Source organism: Notolabrus celidotus, chromosome 9 (assembly GCF_009762535.1).
Source record: "Notolabrus celidotus isolate fNotCel1 chromosome 9, fNotCel1.pri, whole genome shotgun sequence".
Classification (NCBI taxonomy): domain Eukaryota; kingdom Metazoa; phylum Chordata; class Actinopteri; order Labriformes; family Labridae; genus Notolabrus; species Notolabrus celidotus.
Window position 1 is genome coordinate 34,021,539 of NC_048280.1, and position 19,427 is coordinate 34,040,965.

General features: G+C 40.9%; 1 protein-coding gene across 1 annotated transcript in view; it reads left to right on the top strand.

The window, feature by feature from the left end:
• adgrd2 (adhesion G protein-coupled receptor D2) overlaps positions 1-19,427 on the top strand; it is an 85,002-nt gene that overhangs the window by 42,107 nt on the left and 23,468 nt on the right. The window contains exons 16-18 of the mRNA XM_034691122.1: positions 757-910; positions 7,779-7,912; positions 12,260-12,375. Of these exons, the coding sequence (XP_034547013.1) occupies positions 757-910; positions 7,779-7,912; positions 12,260-12,375 (404 nt within the window). The remainder of the gene's footprint in view (positions 1-756; positions 911-7,778; positions 7,913-12,259; positions 12,376-19,427) is intronic.

Genomic DNA, 19,427 nt, shown 5'->3' on the forward strand with positions numbered 1-19,427 from the left:
TTTTTGAAACGGAGAGCAAACTGTGGTTCGTGATGAAGCCTCTGAAAGCTACATGTTCATATGTTTCCTCACATCAGGGATCTATTATTCTGACTGAATAGAAAATGTTTCTGTATCCGTTGTCAGAGCGGGGCTCTCCTGCAGCTGTTTATGTGGTTGAAAGATGGATTCTTCAGGAGTACAATGACTGACAAATGACAGAGTAGCTTTGATAAACATCTCTCATATGAATCGAGGCAGATTCCGTCCTTGTTATGTTTGATGGTTCGATAAGTCTTTTTTCCTTTGCATCAACATCAAGACAGAATCAGATCCGGCCCCAGGATAGATGCTGAAATAAGATGTTTTTGTTGTTGTGGATGTGTTTTATCTTTCTGTGGCCTACTCTTGTTTTTATTTCCATCTCTTATCGTCTTTTATACCGCCCTAAATATCTCAAGGTCAAATGGCCTGCTTGATATCGACTTACTGTTCACATATTCTTCAATATAGTATGTATTGTTAAAGTTTATTGTTGTCCACATATTGTTGCTCTGCTGTTGAATTCAGGCACCCTGGCTGGCGTCAGTAATTCATATGAAGTACATTGTAACATTGTGCCATTGTTACATTGTAACATATCCTAATATTTCAGGACAAACTTGATGTTTTCTTCCCACGCTTGCTCAAATGTTTGAAGCTGCCTCACCTGTGTGACGTTGTGAATCCTCCTGGACAGAGAGTCATTGTTTTGGTGTTTTTTATTGAACCCTGCAGGCAGCGTGCTTCGTGGTGACCGCTCTGCTCCACCTCTTCTTCATGGCCTCCTTTTCCTGGATGCTCGTGGAGGGCCTGCTGCTTTGGAGCAAAGTGGTGTCCGTCAACATCAGCGAGGACCGCAGGATGAAGCTCTACTACATCATTGGCTGGGGTAAAATCTCTTCTCACTTTGGTGGCTCGTCAGGTTTGTGTCTCTGTAGCTCTAAATTGCGCATGAATGAATGAATCAGACTTTATCTATAAAGCGCTTTTCATACAATGACACTGTAACTCAAAGTGCTGTACATGAAATAAAATAGAATAGAAAATAGAGTAAATAGAGAAAAAGATCCCACCCCCAGCCCCGACCCCAAACCCACCCCACAATCCTAAGGTTAAGAACACAATATATGCAACAATAGTAATAAAAACAATAAAAATAAAATAAATAAATGAAAAATAAAAAAGAAGTTGCTGAACGAACTGAGGAAATGCTCTCATGATATCTTAATGAGGAAACACTGGAGGAAACATAAAATGTTAAAACTCAACACAGGAAATTAAACTCACCAATATAAAATACATTTCTAAGATGATAAAACACTAAAATATTAAACCAATTAAAAGAAAATAAGATGCTATACTTAAAAAAATAAACTAAAATAAATAAGTACATGTAAATAAAATAGAATAAAAGTGACTCAAATTTGAACTAGATAATAAATAAATGAATAAATAAATAAATAAATAAATAAATAGATAAAACAGTTATAAGATGAAGGAGCTCACCAAGGGCCTGATCTACTAAAGGTTTGCGTGTATAAAAACACGTGCAAACTTGATAGCGCGCGCGCAAAGCTGACGTACTAACCGGGAGCAAATGGGATTGCGTCTGTCAAATGAGCAAAATAGCACTCGCAAATCATTCAGCGTGTTTGCCTTCATGAATATGCAGAATACATGTAGATCATCAGAACGCGCAAAATATTTGGAGGAGGAGATGCAAATGTAATCATTTAGCACACGCAATGTGATCTATCAAACCTGAAGCAGATAGCGCGCGCTGTATTTGCGTCTATATTTAGCACATTTGAAAGGCAGGTGCAAACTGGCACAGCGTGACGCACACATGACTGCGGTCACTGTAAAGCTCTTCATAACATCGCTTTACAACATGCCCACAACAGCGGGGCTTACAAGCATGACTACATGTTTTAGTCAATCAAACCAAGAGAACAAAATAATAATAATAAAACAACAAAAATTCAAAGCAGTTCAGCACCACGGATAGCGACCGCATCATTCTGACACCCACTTTAACTTTTTCATGTAATGAGAGCACAGTAGGTCACTGTATCAATAGATATAAAGTTTAGTCAAATTGGCACAGCGGCCCACATCTTCACATACAAACAAAAAATCAATATGAAGTACTCGGCCTACTCACCACTGTTTGGACGAGCCTTAAGCTCCGCGGACTTGTCCACGATGCGCTGTATGTCCATTTTCTTTGATCTGTCATTCTCAATAAATAACATGACATGTCCACTCAGTCTATTCTGTCCCATCGTGCTCATCAAGGGGTTTTTAGTTAGTTTTAACTTGGAGAATGAGCGCTCACTGAGCTGCGTCAGGCAGCTCTGCGTAACTCCTCATCTCGTGCTTGCAGCAGTGTGTTTGGGCGAATTGACTCAAACATGTTCCCAGTTCCATTTAAGCTGGTGAATCTTTGGGACAGTTGCTGGATGATGATATCAAGACAGGCTTTAAAAACGTTCACCCGAAAGTTGCTCCCTGGGACAGTGAGGCGACTGTCTTCATCCAAGTGACGCCTAACTTTTCTAGAGCAAGACTGGCAGACTAAGCCTCATCAAATCGCTCTCTAAACTCCATCAAAACACTGATTGAGTTTTGGAGTAGAGTAGATGTGTTTATTTCATCGGCAGATCTTCTGTTTTTTCTCACATCATTCACCGTTTCACAGATGGCCTCCAAAATCGCATTTCTAACGCTGAGATGTCTCTGCTGGAGTTCACCGATGTGTTTATTTCCCTCCTCCACAAAGATCTCCAACTCCATGTCTTCAAACTTCATTTATCGCTTAAGACCACTCTGCTCTTTCAAACTCTCTATGGTGACAGCCGATAGCACACGCAAAATCCTCATTAAAATAGGGCGGCCCGCAACACTTTTGCACTCGTTATCATTTGCGCACGCAGTCTTAGTAGATCACCCGCAACACGCCCAGAAATAACACGTGCAAAATTATTATTTGCACACGCAAATTAGCACTCGTTATTTGGGATCTTAGTAGATCAGGCCCCAAGTGTTATCCCCATAGTGTTCCCCATAGTGAATGCACAGAAATTTAATTTCTGAGCACACTGATCCATCAGCATTGTCTTTGCATTACTTCAAGTTTTACTACATGTAAATAATATTGAACAGTATTTCTGCACCATTACTAGGCTTTATGGCTGACTCTGACTCCAGACTTTAAACAGCTTTGTTTTTATTGGGTTGGTTTGTCAATTTAATTTGTCAACCATTTCTTTTCCATATAATGTAACTGATACATTTGACACTTCCTGCTCTGAACATGAGTAACCTCTAGCTTTACAATGTTTGAGTCACACACTTTGAGTCACGCAGAACAGTGTCATCACAGTCATCAACATCTGCACCACGAGACCTGTAATACGTGAGGCTCACAGCAGAACATCTGTGTAATCGGAGAACTTAGATGTTAATTTAAGTTGATTTAATTTTGTTTTTTTTCCTCATTTTCACGTCCACGGTTTACATCTGAACTTTTACATTGGCCTACCTCAGGGAGGTAAGAGCAAGACGAAGAGAGAGAGATACAAAAGGAAGATGAAATGGTTATGACTAGGGGTGCAATGGATAAAAAAACTCACGGTTTAAATCATATCACAAATTTGAGTCACGGCTTGGATCATTTTTCGGATCAGCAAAAAAGAAAGAAGACAAGACAAATATAACTTGTCCTCCATTTATTTGGTAAAACATTTGTAAACTTTTGCCCATTAAATAAAAACAACATTCAACTCAAAATGTACTGCATGTGCAAAGCACCCTATCTGTGGGCCCAGTCCTGCCTCATTCACTGCATTTCATGGCATGGCAAGTGAAGGAACAGAGGAACATCAAAAGTTTCACTCCATTCTTCTTTCAATCGCTGATTTTCACCGTCCACTTTTCTTTGAGCTGCAAACTGTGAACACACCGTTTTCATGCATTCTAGGGTCCTACAGCTGGCACAGTGCCAATATGTGAACTGCTCCATAAATGAAAGTGGAAGTTCAAAATTGCACTCGCAGCATTGGAACTCTAAGTGACCCAGTAACAGCCTGTCTGTGTGTCGTTGCCATGGAGACAAGTCCCGGTAAACACACGGTGACCCGACCAAAACACAGAGTGAAGGAATAACAGTTCAGGGGCCACAAATAGGCGGCCGGATGGGGGGCCGCGTATTGACGGTCTCTGGTCTAGTGGTCTAGTATTTCACAGGGAAACCAAAATGCTCCCATACATGTGACTTACAAGATGCAGGAGGGTTTTCAAGTTCCTCTGCTCCTTCACTTGCCATGACTACCGCTGCGCTTGATGAGTGAGTGTGGATTGAACATGCGGTCAGCATCAACCAATCCGCGGACCACGTGGAGAGGCATCCCTACGGATCACGGATCAACGATGATCCGTTTCACCACTAGTTATGACTGCAAACAAATTAAAGGAAATAAAAGCATGTTGGACAAATTAAAAAACAATAAAGATAAAATATTAAAACCATCAAAAGATCAGAAATATGAAATATAAAAATATACAATTTTATGATTAGATAAAATGAATAATTAGGCAAAAATCACGTCTTTGGATATTGCCTAACATGACCCCAGCCTACACCATTAAACAGTTTACAGGCTGTTGGTAAATTAGCATGTAAGTCACTTTCAAACTCATACCATTATATTTAACAGAGACTTTTGTAAACAGACTGAACTCAACAGTTTGAGGGACTTATTGTTCTGTTTTCAGACTGACTGTCTTTAAACAAAATATAAATATGTTGCTGTTATATTTTACAGCATATTTGAGTCTGTTTAAGTGTCTGATGTCCTGGAATTCTAAAATCAGCCACTTGTTTACTTTCCTATCTTACTGTTTGTGCATGTTGAAGATGAAAAAAACAAGAGATAACCTTAACAACACGGTTAAATGTCACGTTAGGAGGAACAACAACAAGCACATAGAAATCTTTATCGCAGGGAAAAAGAGAGACGATTCTGACTGTCTCTCTGCTGGAGTTCTCCAAAGGACGTCTTTATACTCTCACATGTTCAGGTTGTGAGCGAGTCTCTTGTGATGTGGACTGAGAGAGGCATTTTCTCTGGTCGGGTTCAGCAGCTGTTAGGATGGGATGTTTTCCTGCCTCTCTCTCAGACAGATGATAGGGAGGGACAGGAAGTTCATCTGGGGACACAGGGTGGGGGCAACTCCACCTGACTCAATAATAACTTTGTTTGTTCTTCTGGGAAATTAAAACATCAACAGAGGACTAAACTCTGCCACTTGAGATGTTAGGATTTCATTTTCAGTGTGACAAATTAATCCTGTTTAACCCTCCTGTTATGTTGTGGGTCAAACTGAACCTTTTTAAAGTCTATTTTAGGAAATATATGCCTTTCAAACCAGCTAAATACAGCATAAAAATATAGGCAGCATGTGACAGAAGAGGTGTTGTGTTCATTTATCAACATCACTTCATAAAAATAAAAAATAATTCAAAATGTAAAATAAAATAAACAAAAATCAATGTCATGTGAAGCTATTGTATTTATATTTAGGGCTTTCAAATGCACATTAAAAAAAGTTTTAACATGAATTTGAATGATAAACAAATGAGTTATCTTCATTGAGCCATGATCTGTGAGAATTAAAGAACACCAATGGAATAAGCATTGATTTAAATGGTATGTAATGGAGTTAAAAGTTTGATTGAAAAAAAAAAGTTTATTGGTATTTTTTTGGGGTTCTGACACTTTTGGATTAATCAAATATCCCCCGGGTCAAATTGACCCAGGAACATTATTGCTGTTCCAGAGAAACGAACACAACGGGAGGGTTAATAAAACATTGTTCAGACTAAACAAATGAAAAACTTCAACTGAAACCAGAGTTGTGCACTTTTGTTTATTAAACATGCACTATATTACCAAAAGTATTCGCTCACCTGCCTTGACTCACATATGAACTTAAGTGCCATCCCATTCCTAACCCATAGGGTTCAATATGATGTCTGTTCACCTTTTGCAGCTATTACAGCTTCAACTCTTCTGGGAAGGCTGTCCACAAGGTTGAGGAGTGTGTTTATAGGAATTTTTGACCATTCTTCCAAAAGCGCATTGATGAGGTCACACACTGATGTTGGTCGAGAAGGCCTGGCTCTCAGTCTCCGCTCTAATTCATCCCAAATGATGATTCATAAATATCATGTGCTCTGCATTTGGTAAGGTTTTTTGTTTTCCCAAAAACTCAAACAAAAAGTGACTTAGGCCATTATTTTAATATGGGTGACAATATCAGAAATTGAGTTTGGTAGAAGTGAAGTCAGCTGCTTTGTCCACAGGGGGCGCCAGATCATTATGAGCCCATGTGTTACACCAAGGATAAAAGAAATACAACAGAACCTTCTTCGGCAGCATTTCTGTACAGCAGTATTACAATCTGGTGAAAAACAATACTTAAAAGTCGCTGGAGTTAAATTACATTTATGAATATAATAAATAAATAAAAAGTTAGGTGACGTCACGGATACTACGTCCATTATTTTACAGACTATGTAAGGAGAGAACAAGGAAGGTAAGAAACACAGGTATCATGGTTTCACTCCATGGTGTAACGAGTAGCCACCATAGACTGTATAGAATATGGACGTAGTATCCGTGACATCACCCATCTGTTCCTGAGAGCTGTTTTGAAGCCAATCAACGGCGGCAGACGTATTGAAATGCAGAACTCAACCAGGCAGAGTGTGACGTAGTGTGAGCCTCCTGCATGGGTTTCATCGTTTGAGACCGGAGGTTGCCGCTTGGTAGCCACAAGTAACATGCTCCCCCTACTGGCTAAAACCAGAACTGTTCAATCATAAACGAACGTTAGACCAAACCAATCGATTACAGACTTAAAGTTACATTTGAAAGTTAGCAGAATTAATTAAAATTTTAAAATTAAACATAGTTTAAAGGAAGAATTTAAAGGATATTTTAAGGATGTATTTGTACTGTTTTTAACACGAAATGTTATTTTAAACCAATGATCTTTAAATAGCTTCTTGTTCTTTTTAACTCAGTGATCACTTTTACATCCATTGCACATCCACTAGACTAGAGTTGAGTCCTGTGTGAGACCAAAACTTGAATCATTTTAAAATCACTTTAGAGTCATGTGAACTGTTATAACAGGTGTCACATATAAAGTACCAGTAGTTCATTATCCCTTAATATAGTAGGTAAATAAATCCACACTCCTTCATCTGCAGTGTGTTCTGCTGGACACGAGGAACCTGGAGAATTTGTCCTCAGTGATATAATTTGGTGACTCGCTCGTGACCTGCCGTCTCTCTGAGTTTGACTCAAACATTAGATGTGATGCGATGTTTTCCAAATGCTGCAACCTTAACCCAGTTTTCTTTTTTACCAAACATCCAGCAGCTGCTTGTGTTCATGCTCCAAATCCATCTGTGATTGTGTGTGTTATGTCGCATGACGGGCTGAGAACATTGTGTGAATAAGCACCGCGGCATTCAGGTGTTCCACTCATCTCTGCTTGTGTGTGTGTGTGTGTGTGTGTGTGTGTGTGTGTTGTTGCTGCATGTTCCTGCTCAGACTAAATAGAAGAGAGAAACCCAACAGACTAAATAGCCTGTTGTAAGCTGCAGGCTGCAGACGCTGTCCATAAACATGCTGCTGTTTCTTTATCTACCACAGAACATTTCATTTTTATGTTTTGTTTTTCAGGACTACCTGTTCTAATAGTCGGTGTAACATTGGCAGTATCAGTGAAAGAGTACAAGGCAGACGGTCACTGCTGGCTTAATGTGAAGAATGACACCATCTGGGCCTTCGTGGGACCTGTTATATTTGTCCTGGCGGTACGTTATCTCACTGTGTCTAATCTCTCTGTGCTCCATTTTTTTATTTTGGCTGTAAATGTGGAGAAGTTTGTGAAAGATGGAAGTGAAATAATAGTAATGAGACAATGTAGATTCAGTAGACGCTCTGTTTATGTCACAGGTGTTGTTATATGTCATGCAAGCCAAACCTCAGAAGGGAACTTTGAGGATCCTTCCTTTGACAAAATAATAATAATAAATAATAATAATAAACTTTATTTATATAGCACTTTTCTAAACAGAGTTACAAAGTGCTTCACAGAAAGTAAACAATAATAATAATAAATATAAACAAAAGATAATAATTAAATAGAAAAAAAAGATATATATATATATATACTGTACATACATACACATACAATATAAATATATATATATATATATATACACGTTATGGGGACTGTAAGATCTATCTATGATAAGGTGGACGAGCTAACCCAGCACCAGAGGGAATACTAGCAGAGTAGCATCATGCTAACAGAGCTAACACCTGACACGAACACCACATTGGAAGGATTTCACCTGCTGTGGGCGGACAGGATACAGGAGAGCAAAACTGAACTAACTGGTGAAGAAGGCCAGCTCAGTCCTGGACCCTGTGGAGGTGGTGGCTGACAGGAGAATTATGGCCAATCAGTAGTCTTTGATGAACATTTCTTTTTTTAGATATATATTGACATAGAGTGGTCTAGACCTACTATGTTTGTAAAGCGTCTTGAGATAACGTTTGTTGTGATTTGGCGCTATACAAATAAAGATTGATATATATCTATATATCTATATATATATATATATATATATATATATATATATATATATATACATATATATATATACACATATACATATGTACACACATACACATATATTAGGGATGCACCGAAATGAAAATTCTTGGCCAAAACCGAAAATGAGGAAACCAAAGCCGAAAACCGAAACACCAAAATAAATGATTATGCCAACTCTTAGTAGGGAGACCGGGGACAGTTGTAACATTTCACTCCTTGGATTTGAGATTAAGCCAGGCATTTTCTAGGCTCTTTATCCTCAAATTTGACAAATTTGAAAAAACATCTTTTGTAAGTCCTTAAAGTCCTACAAGCTTAGAAGAGTTATGCCACTTTGTCATGGTTTTTTTTAAGTCAAAGGGAATATAACAACTATTTAAAGCTGGGGTTGGTAATCAGATTTAGATCCACTTTATGTTACACTGGTTAAAATGATCTTTATGTCCTGATGGTAATCAATACATAATGTGTTCCTAAAAAAGAACCAAAAAAAGCTGCTCTCTACAGCCGGAGTAAACCTGGGAAAATACCAACCAATCACCGTTTTTTGGGTGCCAAAATTTTAAACCAATCAAATCCTGTCCTGCTGTTCTGCCCGCCTCCTGCGCGTACATTTCCCCGGTGTGCACTCTCCGTCTCCTGCCTCTGCTTCCCCTGACTCTACTGACTGCCCCTCTCACTCAACCTCGAGTCTGTCCCCTCTGACCCGATGAGGTGCTTTGCTCAGGACTGTAGTCCGGATCAGAGTCTAAAAAGCTCTCACCACGGGGGCTCTGACAAGCAGAAGAATTAATGACATTCAATAAGTCCTACAGAAATGTAGATGTACTGTAGCGTCCGTCCGGACACTGTAGTGATGACGAGCCGATTCGTGAACACGTTGCGAGAGAAGTTTTAATAACCGGTCACTGTCGGCCGTAATCACGACAACCAACAAAACAACAATCAATGTTTGAATGAATGAAGAACTTCTCCTCTTGTCTCTCCTCTCTCCCGCTCGCACACTCTACACCTCTCCTGATGCCTTCACTGACTGTCAACACTGTAGGAATTAAGAACATCTACACTGAACAGGTTTAACAAACAGTAGAGCTGTTACAGTATTATATATGTGTTATAACTTTTCTCCTGATATCGTGTCACCAGAACAACTAGATAATGCTAGCATGACAGTTGTGAGTGCTAACAGCAGCCATGTTTGTTTGTGTTTTTAACTTTCACTATGAGAATGTTTTGGTGAGGTCCGGTTTTGAATCAGTCACCATCATATGGTCGCAAGTCAGCGGTGCTCGTGCATGTGAGCGGGGGGGGCGTCGTTTTGGAGGAGCTCCGAGGGGAGGAGGGGAGGGGTTAGATGGAGTCATGAGGAAATGCTACATTCAAATTCATGCTAGTTTTCCGAGACTACCAACCCCAGCTTTAATACTTTAATGAAATTATGTTGTGAAGACAGAAAGGGTAAGTGTTATTTATTTGTAAATGCACTGGCCACCCTTTCCTATGTGAGAGCCTCAGTTGGGCCACCCTGGTCAAAAAGCTCTGGACATGCCCCTGCCCCGAGGCCGCTCTGTTCTCCTTCTCCTGTGCTGTGCGCTTCTCCGTCTCCAAGAGGGTTCTCCGCATCCATCAAGGCCTTGATCATTTCTCGTGCACGCTGCTTTATTCCCTCATACAAGTAATGACCTTTATAACGTGGATCAAGTCCAGTCGGGATAAAGTGCAGAGGATCCGACTGGATCTCAGTGAAACGTGTGCTGACAGACTCTAAGAGTGTACTTTTCAGTGTTTTCACTCCGTGGTCTGTCTCAACCTCTTTGCTTAGAAGACACTTTAGTGCTGCAGATAAAGGAAGAACGTCTGCTACAGATGCATCAGAGGAGCTGATCTCTTTAGTTAGCTACTCAAAGGGGGCAAGAAGAGAGGGAAGGTTCAGAGAGGGAAGGTTCTCTATTAAAGCTAGGGTTGGTAGTCTCGGAAAACCAGCATGAATTTGAATGTAGCTTTTCCCCATGACTCCGTCTAACCCCTCCCCTCCTCCCCTCGGAGCTCCTCCAAAACGACGCCCCCCCGCTCACATGCACGAGCACCGCTGACTTGCGACCATATGATGGTGACTGATTCAAAAGCGGTCGTCACCAAAACATTCTCATAGTGAAAGTTAAAAACACAAACAAACATGGCTGCTGTTAGTACTCACAACTGTCATTCTAGCATTATCCAGTTGTACTGGTGACACAATATCAGGAGAAAAGTTATAACACATATATAATACTGTAACAGATCTACTGTTTGTTAAACCTGTTCAGTGTAGATGCTCTTAATTCCTACAGCGTTGACAGTCAGTGAAGGCATCATTCAAACATTGATTGTTGTTTTGTTGGTTGGCGTGATCACGGCCGACAGTGACCGGTTATTAAAGATCAACGTGTTCACGACTCGGCTCGTCATCCCTACAGCGTCTGGACAGACGCTACAATAAATATATATTTTCTGTAGGACTTACTGAACGTCATTAATTATTCTGCTTGTTGGTGAGAGCTTTTTAGACTCTGATCCGGACTACAGTCCTGAGCAAAGCACCTCATCCGGTCAGAGGGGACAGGCCCGAGGACGAGCGAGAGGGGCAGTAAATAGAGACAGGGGAAGTAGAGGCAGGAGACGGGGAATCGGAGGAGTGCACGCCGGGGAAATGTACGCGCAGGAGGAGGGCAGAACGGCTGGACGGGATTTGATTGGTTTAAAATTTGGGGAGCCAAAAAACGGTGATTGGTTGGTGTTTTCCCAGGTTTACTCCGGCTGTAGATAGCAGCTTTTTTTCACTCTTTTTTAAGAACACATCATGTAATGATTGCCATCAGGACATAAAGATCATTTTAACCAGTATAACAAAAAGTGTATCTAAATCTGATTACCAACCCCAGCTTTAAGACCCACTGGTCTGAAGTGAATGTCGCAGGGAACTCGTGGTTTTTGCTCGTGTCATCACAACTTTCTGTTTCGGCCGTGTTGTTTCAGTGAAAAAAGTCTTTCTGGAAATCTTCGGTGGCCGAATTTTCGGTGCATCCCTAATTTACTCTAAAGTCACATTTGACTGCAGGAGATTCTGATAGATTCTCAGTTCAGACAGTGAAGACTCTGGTTGCTGGTGAGTGAATCTGTCAGTGTGTTGGAAGTGTCACAGACAACAATATTTATAATTGTGAAAGACACAACCAATTTTAAAACACTCAGGTAAACATTAGTCCATCCTTCTTGAGCTCCCCACAGGCACAGACTCACGAGGTCACAAGCCTCCAGATAGAAATTGAACTTTGCATTTCACTTCAATGTTACCTCTGTCATTTTTTTTTTTCTGTCACGGCCAAAATGAAGGAAATTGTAAAAAATTAACATCTCTATGCTGTGATGTTTTCTGGAGTCTGAGGTGGAAACTTTCCCTCTTCAACGTGTCAGCACGAGGCCAAGTAGGTCTGCAGAGGTATGTCTCATGTTTTTTTTTGCTCCAAGCCATGTTGATGCCATTGTCCTCTGCCTGCAGGTCAATGCGGTTGTGCTGTGTCGGGTTGTCATGGTGACGGTTTCCAGTGCTCGCCGTCGTGCAAAGATGCTCAGTCCAAGCTCGGCGTCAAAGATGCAGACCTTTGACCTCACCTGGTGAGATAAAGTGGCTTCTCTACCTCTCTCTCTCTCTCTCTCTCTCTCTCTCTCTCTCTCTCTCTCTCTCTCTCTCTCTCTCTCTCTCTCTCTCTCTCTCTCCTGTTTCTGTGCACTCTCTTTTGTGAGTCAGTTTCCCCCAAGTGCCCATATTCTCTTTCTCTTTCACACACACACACACACACACACACACACACACACACACACACACACACACACACACACACACACACGCGCGCGTACACATACACATGTTTCTTTTGGTTGAGGCAGTCAATAGAGCCAGTGTGAGAGTTTAGGGATTCGAGGCTCGAGAGTCTGCTGTGGGAGTTTTTGGGGCTTATCAGCTCAACACCTGGTCCCAACACAACTGTATGAGTGTGCATGTGTTTGCGCGTGCACATGTGTGTGTTAGAGTTGCCACCAGTCCCATTTTTCCCAGAATTGTTCTCTTTTTTCACTAGCTGTCCCAGGAAAATACAATCTCTCCGGGGACACAATTTGTCCTGTTTTTTGGGGGGGAAATGCAAAAACCTCATTTGATTTCCATCATTCTGTAGTCTAGAAAGGTTCTCCTGTGCTTCTGCGGCTATTTAAAACCGTATCTGTTTTTTGGCGTAGCAAATCGACGGAGGTAGCCATATTGGAAATGCAGAAGTCAACCAGGCAGAGTGTGACGTAAAGGGGAGGAGTGTGAGGCCTCCTAGCCAACAGCTATGTGTTCCCGACCGGGAGTCACTCGGCAGTGTGTGCCGATAGAGAGATTAGCTTCGTAGTGCCAAGCCGTTTTTTGAACCAGGCTGTAAACATGTTTATTAATGCTGCAAAGATCCTCTTTTTCCCATTCATGTCTATGTGGTTTCTGGTGTTTCTGCAGCCAGCCTCAAGCGGATTCTCGATGTATTGCAGTTTATAACACTTCTGCATGGGCTTCATAGTTTGAGACCGGAGGTTGCCGTTTGTTTATTATTGGACAGTTCCGGTTTTAGCCAGTAGGGGGAGCATGTTACTTGTGGCTACCAAGCAGCAACCTCCGGTCTCAAACGATGAACCCCATGCTGAAGTGTTATAAACTGCAATACATCGAGAATCCACTTGAGACTGGCTGCAGAAACACCAGAAACCACATACACATGAATGGGAAAAAGACGATCTTTGCAGCATTAATAAACATGTTTACAGCCTGGTTCAAAAAACGGCTTGGCCCAACGAAGCTAATCTCTCTATCAGCACACACTGTACAGGGGTGAATTTTTTTTCTAACATGACGGTTCAGAAGATATTAAGAATTCGAGTTTTTGCACAAATAAGGACATGACTGACGTGACTCCCCGTAGGGAACACATCTCTCAGCTCTCAGGAACAGATGGGTGACGTCACGGATACTACGTCCATATTTTATACAGTCTATGGGAAAAACGCATTGGAAATCCACGCAAAAACAAAAAGGCATCAAGCTGTGGTATCAAACAAACAAAAACAGGCAGCCATTGCAACTTTTATGACCAAAAAAAGGTTCACCAGAAGAAGACAAGATTGCAGTGGCAGAGCTTACCAGTGTCCTATGTCTGAATTGTATGTTCATTTGGTCATTCTGAACTGGTATTAGTGGCTGAGCCCTCTGCCCCAAACAATTGGTCAAGTGCCCCTTTTTTTATAAAAAAAACCCATTAGTGGCGGACCGTCGGACATTCAGAATCCATGTTTCCCCCGCTGTGCGTCTTTAAAGATGGCGTGATGACTTCCTGTGACAGGCTGAGTTATTATCTGAGGGGCTCAGTGTTAGCTTGGTCTCTACCTGCAGCAGGTGTGCTTTATGAACCAGCTCTCCTCACCTCCATGCATCTGTCTCATCTTCATTGAGGATTTTTACCCCCGGTGTGCGTTAGTGACAAAGACACAACCGGGAGACGTCTGTTTAATATTTGATGTTTGACGTTGTTGCCGCTCTCACTGTAAAAAGCTCTGTGTCTACAGCTTGATTTAATCCAGTTTGGTGAAACATCAGACACATTTAGTAAGTTTGGATCAACTCCTTGTTGAAAGATGCAGATGCATTTCAGAGTGCCATGAACTGACTGTCTGTCCAGTGCATCTGTCGCTGCGAGGTGCATTCAAGGACGGTCGTAAATGTGCAATACAGTCCTTTCATGGCATTTCCCTGTGAATCTAGAGAATCAAAATACAGTCAGTGGCCACATCAAGAATGCTTTCTTTTGACATTTTAGCAGTGCCAGGCTGAATTATTTAACTTCAGATATTACACAAGCAAAAGTGTTAAAGGAGTGTTGACGATTTTAACACTTGGTATAACCCTGATACCGATATCTGATCGACTACATGATTTATTTAAAGAGTGAAGATGTTTCTGCAAAAATCAAAGACTAAAGTTTTTTGAGTTTCCGTTGACTAAAACTAGACTAAAACTATAAAGGGCTGAAAAGACTCAAATGTGACAACACGCATTTATGTCTAAAGACTAAATCTAAAATAGCTGCCAAAATTAACACTGCAACCGTGTGTGTGTGTGTGTGTGTGTGTGTGTGTGTGACTCACCACACCTTGGGATCTGTCTTGGCGTTAGCAGCGTAGCAGCATTCAGTTCTTGTGAACACTTTCTAACAGGATCAGTGTCTTAAACCTGACACACGAGAGAGAAGATAGAACAGTAACTATTAAACCTTCTGACACTTAAACCAAAGCAGCCTTGTAATGAAGGACAGCTTGTTTGTTTGTTTGTTTGTTTGTTTCTCTTTCTGCACCCTTGAGCTTTGTTAAAGGACCTTGACAACACAAATCTGACTGGCAAAATGAATCTATTGCTTCTAGTGTTATTCTGCAGAAATACTGCAACCTCAGTCCTTTCCAATAAATTAGATTGATTAGTTTGGCAGTGTGTTCCTTTTTAAAAGCGCAAATCTTGTTTTGAAATAATTGTACATAATAAATAAATGGCGGCACCAGAGGGAAGTAAGTGGCAGGCATTTGAATTTTCATGGACAAACAAAGAGCATTTTGGGGACTTTTTAATACAACAGATTCAAGTTGAATGGTTCAATATGTGTGTGAGGACAAACTATGATGAGATGTTTTTGCTTGTGTGTTTTTTTAACTGAATACTTTAACAAATCAGACTGAATGGATTAATCATGACAAGAAAATGGAAGGAGAGACGCTGCATGTTGGCTCTTAAATAGGAACGAGAACAGACACACTGATAGATCTGATTCACATTATACTGCAGCAACACACCAACAAGGGACTTGATCCAACCTCTTTGCACCCTCACTTGGTGTCCAGTAAGTATGCCACTTCACTCAGAGGATGTGGTTTCACTTCGCCCCATGTGTAATAGACTGTATAAATAATGGACGTAGTGTCCGTGACGTCACCCATCTGTTTCTGAATTGTGCTTTGAGGCCAATCGTCGGCGGCAGCCATGTTGGAAATGTTAAACTGACGTAAAGAGGTGGGGCTTTGAGCCTCCTCGCCAACAGCTACAGTGTTCCCTGCCGATCAAGTCAGCTGTGCCTCTCACTTGTAATCTTAATATCTTCAAAACTGCTGCGTTATTTTGAGTTTGTGTGTATGTGGTTTCCGGTACTTCTGGAGCCAGCCTCTAGTGGACAATCGATGAACTGCAGTTTTTAACACTTCTGCATAGGCTTCAATTCTCGCGGCCGGAGGTTGCCGCTGGTTTCCAACACAAGATGATAACTGGGTGGCTCATTAAGCATTTGATGACCATATTGGCATTATTTTTATTCAACTGAGATTTGATGATCTCCTCCCCCTCTCTCTCTCAATTCAATTTTTCAATTCAATTTTTTCCAATTCAATTCAAATTTGCCTTATTGGCATGAACAAAGACATGTTATTGCCAAATCACATAAAATTCATACACATGCATTACATATATATTAATTACATATTATATTTATATATTACATATTTTATATGCATTAATGAACGATGGTGTCATCCATCCAGCATATCTTAATGTCCTCACTTGATGCTGTATGCTCATAAAACCTTCACCTATAATCAAATATTATGGGATGGTGCGTCCCTCAGGCTGTGACAGGCAGACACGTACAATATTTAGCAGCCAGAGGAGCTGCTGACCCTTCCCCCAGGAGAACTGACAGTTTCTCTTCTGGGGTTAATGTTGGGAAGTTTGTTACTATTGTAGTAATGTCCCTGTAGTGGGAATCTCTTAGTAAATAGAACTTGCTGCAGTGGAGGAGGGAGTGCATCTCTGTCTCTATGTCCCCTGTAGAGCAGTGAGCACATAGACGCTCCTCTCTGGGCAGCCATGTCTGTCTGTGTCTCCATGTTTCTACAGCTAGCTGGTGGTCACTCAGCCTGTATTTGGTCAGGATACATCTTTGTTTTGTATCTCTGACACTGTACAGATATTCAGATCATTTATAATCACGGTTTAGGGTCAAATAACAATTCATTGTACTTTGGGTCTTTGTTTGGTTTCTCCAGTGTTCTAAGTACAGATCTTTGGAGTACTTCATGATGAGTGTAATTTGGTTGTGCTATGGATCAGTGCTGACTGGAGTCTGGCTGATTAGCTTCCTCACCAGCTGACTAAAGGGACTCTCTCTCTCTCTCTCTCTCTCTCTCTCTCTCTCTCTCTCTGGTCTGCCGGTCTCTCTACACTATCATTAAGACAACATCAGAGCTATTCCTCTTTGGTGGGTTGTAAACACATCAAACATTTTATAACTGTTGATCCGTCTTTTAGTAGTTTTTATTTACTCCCATCACTTTAGGATGCAGTGAATTACCTTTATGTTCTTTTAAAATAAAATAAATATTTGTTACGAATGTTAAGTGTTAAAAGATCCTCAAACAGGTGGAGTTATTTCCTAAGCTCACATTCAGCTCTGAATGAATCCAGTGAGGAGTGTTTGTAATCTAAATAAAAAGCATTTCAGGCCATGAATACCTGATAAATACTTCATAAATATAAATACTTCATACATTCACGGTTGGTTTTTGGTCTTCACTTATGTTTGATTGACATATAAGAAAAAAGCAGACTTCTATATTTATCCTATTTCTTTACATGCTGCAGGGTTTCCAGTCAGAGGTTGAGCAGCAAAAATATTTTTTCTCTTTTCTTTTGTTGGAGAGTGTTTATGTTGCTATGGCTCTCAGATTATAGTAACAACACTCCTAGAGATTCCTCTACAGCAAAGCTTTTAATGCAAGTAACATTTCTATAAAAGATTTATATATTTATTAGGGGTTCAACGATACCCAAAATTCATGGTTCTGTACGTTTTCGATTACAGGAAAAGAGAAATTTCCACGCCTTTTTTTTATACTTGTAGTTTACTGAAATTACCAACATTTGTTTCAGCTCAAAAGCACAGTTTTTAAATTAAATGTTCTGCGCTTGTGTGTGTGTGTGTGTGTGTGTGTGTGTGTGTGTGTGTGTGTGTGTGTGTGTGTGTGTGTGTGTGTGTGTGTGTGTGTGTGTGTTTGTGTGTTACTGTATAAAATATGGACGTAGTATCCCTGACGTCACCCATCTGTTCCTGAGAAATGTTTTGAAGCCAATCAACGGCTGCAGCCATATTGGAAATGCTGAACTCAACCAGGCAGAGTGTGACGTAGTGGGAGCGTCTTAGCCAACAGCTGTGTGTTCCCGACCGGGAGTCACATCAGTCATGTCCTTATTTGGGCAAAAACTCATAATCTTAAAGGTGACATATCACGCTTTTTTCATCAATATATATTGGTCTAAGAGGTCCCCAAAACATGTCTTTAAAGTTTATGCTCAAAAAAACACTTTGAAATCAGATTTTGACATGCCTGAAAAATCCTCTTCTTCGGTCCTCATCAGAACACTCTGTTTTCTCTCTGACCACGCCCCCTCAGGAAGTGGATGTGCCTCGGCTCTCCAGCACATTGATCTAATGTTTACATGTTGGCTGAATATACACGGCTGCTCAGAGATCACATTACTTCATCTGATCCAGAATCTGATCCTGACGGAGAGGCGCCTGTAGCAGGACCTTCCTGAAGGATTGGTCATAGATTTAGTGTTTCTTATTGTTTTATTTATCAGTATGTCGACGTGTGTCTTGGTACACAGCTACGAACATATAGCTATGTGGCTATGCTAACTAGCGCTAGCTCTTATCCATGATAAATAAAAATCATCCACTAGATCTTCAAATCTGCAGACGTGGGGAGTAAAACCGACCTCTGCCAGAAAGGCAGCAGGACCTTTCTGAAGGATTAGTCACATATTTAGTGTTTCTTGTGTGTCTTGGTACACAGCTACAGCTATGAAGATGTAGCTATGTGGCTATGCTAATTAGCGCTAGCACTTATCCATGACAAATAAAAATCATCCACTAGATCTTCAAATCTGCAGACGTGGGGAGTAAAACCGACCTCTCCCAGAAAGGCAGCGGGACCTTTTCTGAAGGATTGGTCACAGATTCTGTGTTTCTTGTTGTTTTATTTGTCAGTATGTAGACGTGTGTCTTGGTACACAGCTACAGCTACGCTATGTAGCTATGCTAACTAGCGCTAGCACTTATCAATGATAAATACAAATCATCCACTAGATCTTCAAATCTGCAGACGTGGGGAGTAAAACCGACCTTTGTGTTTATTAAGACAGCCTACAACTAGCATGCCTCCCTTCTAAGCTCCTTGTTAGCACACATGTGTGCAGGGAATGAAAAACAGAGGGGGGATTCAGTATTATTTTATACAGTCTATGGGCTGAACAAGCTCCGAGCTCTGACTCCGTGACAGACCGGATATTGTTGTTACGTAACAAAAACACGGAAGTCTGAAACGGCTGGTTTCACACACATTTACAGAAAGGTGGAGAAATCAGAACAGGGGCAGAATGGATTTTTTTCATTCTCGGGGGGTTTGTAGACATGCCAGGGACACATATTTCATGTAGAGAACCATTAAAAAGTCGATTTTGCATGATATGTCACCTTTAATATCTTCTGAACCGTCACGTTAGAAAAAAATTCACCCCCGCACAGTGTGTGCCGATAGACAGA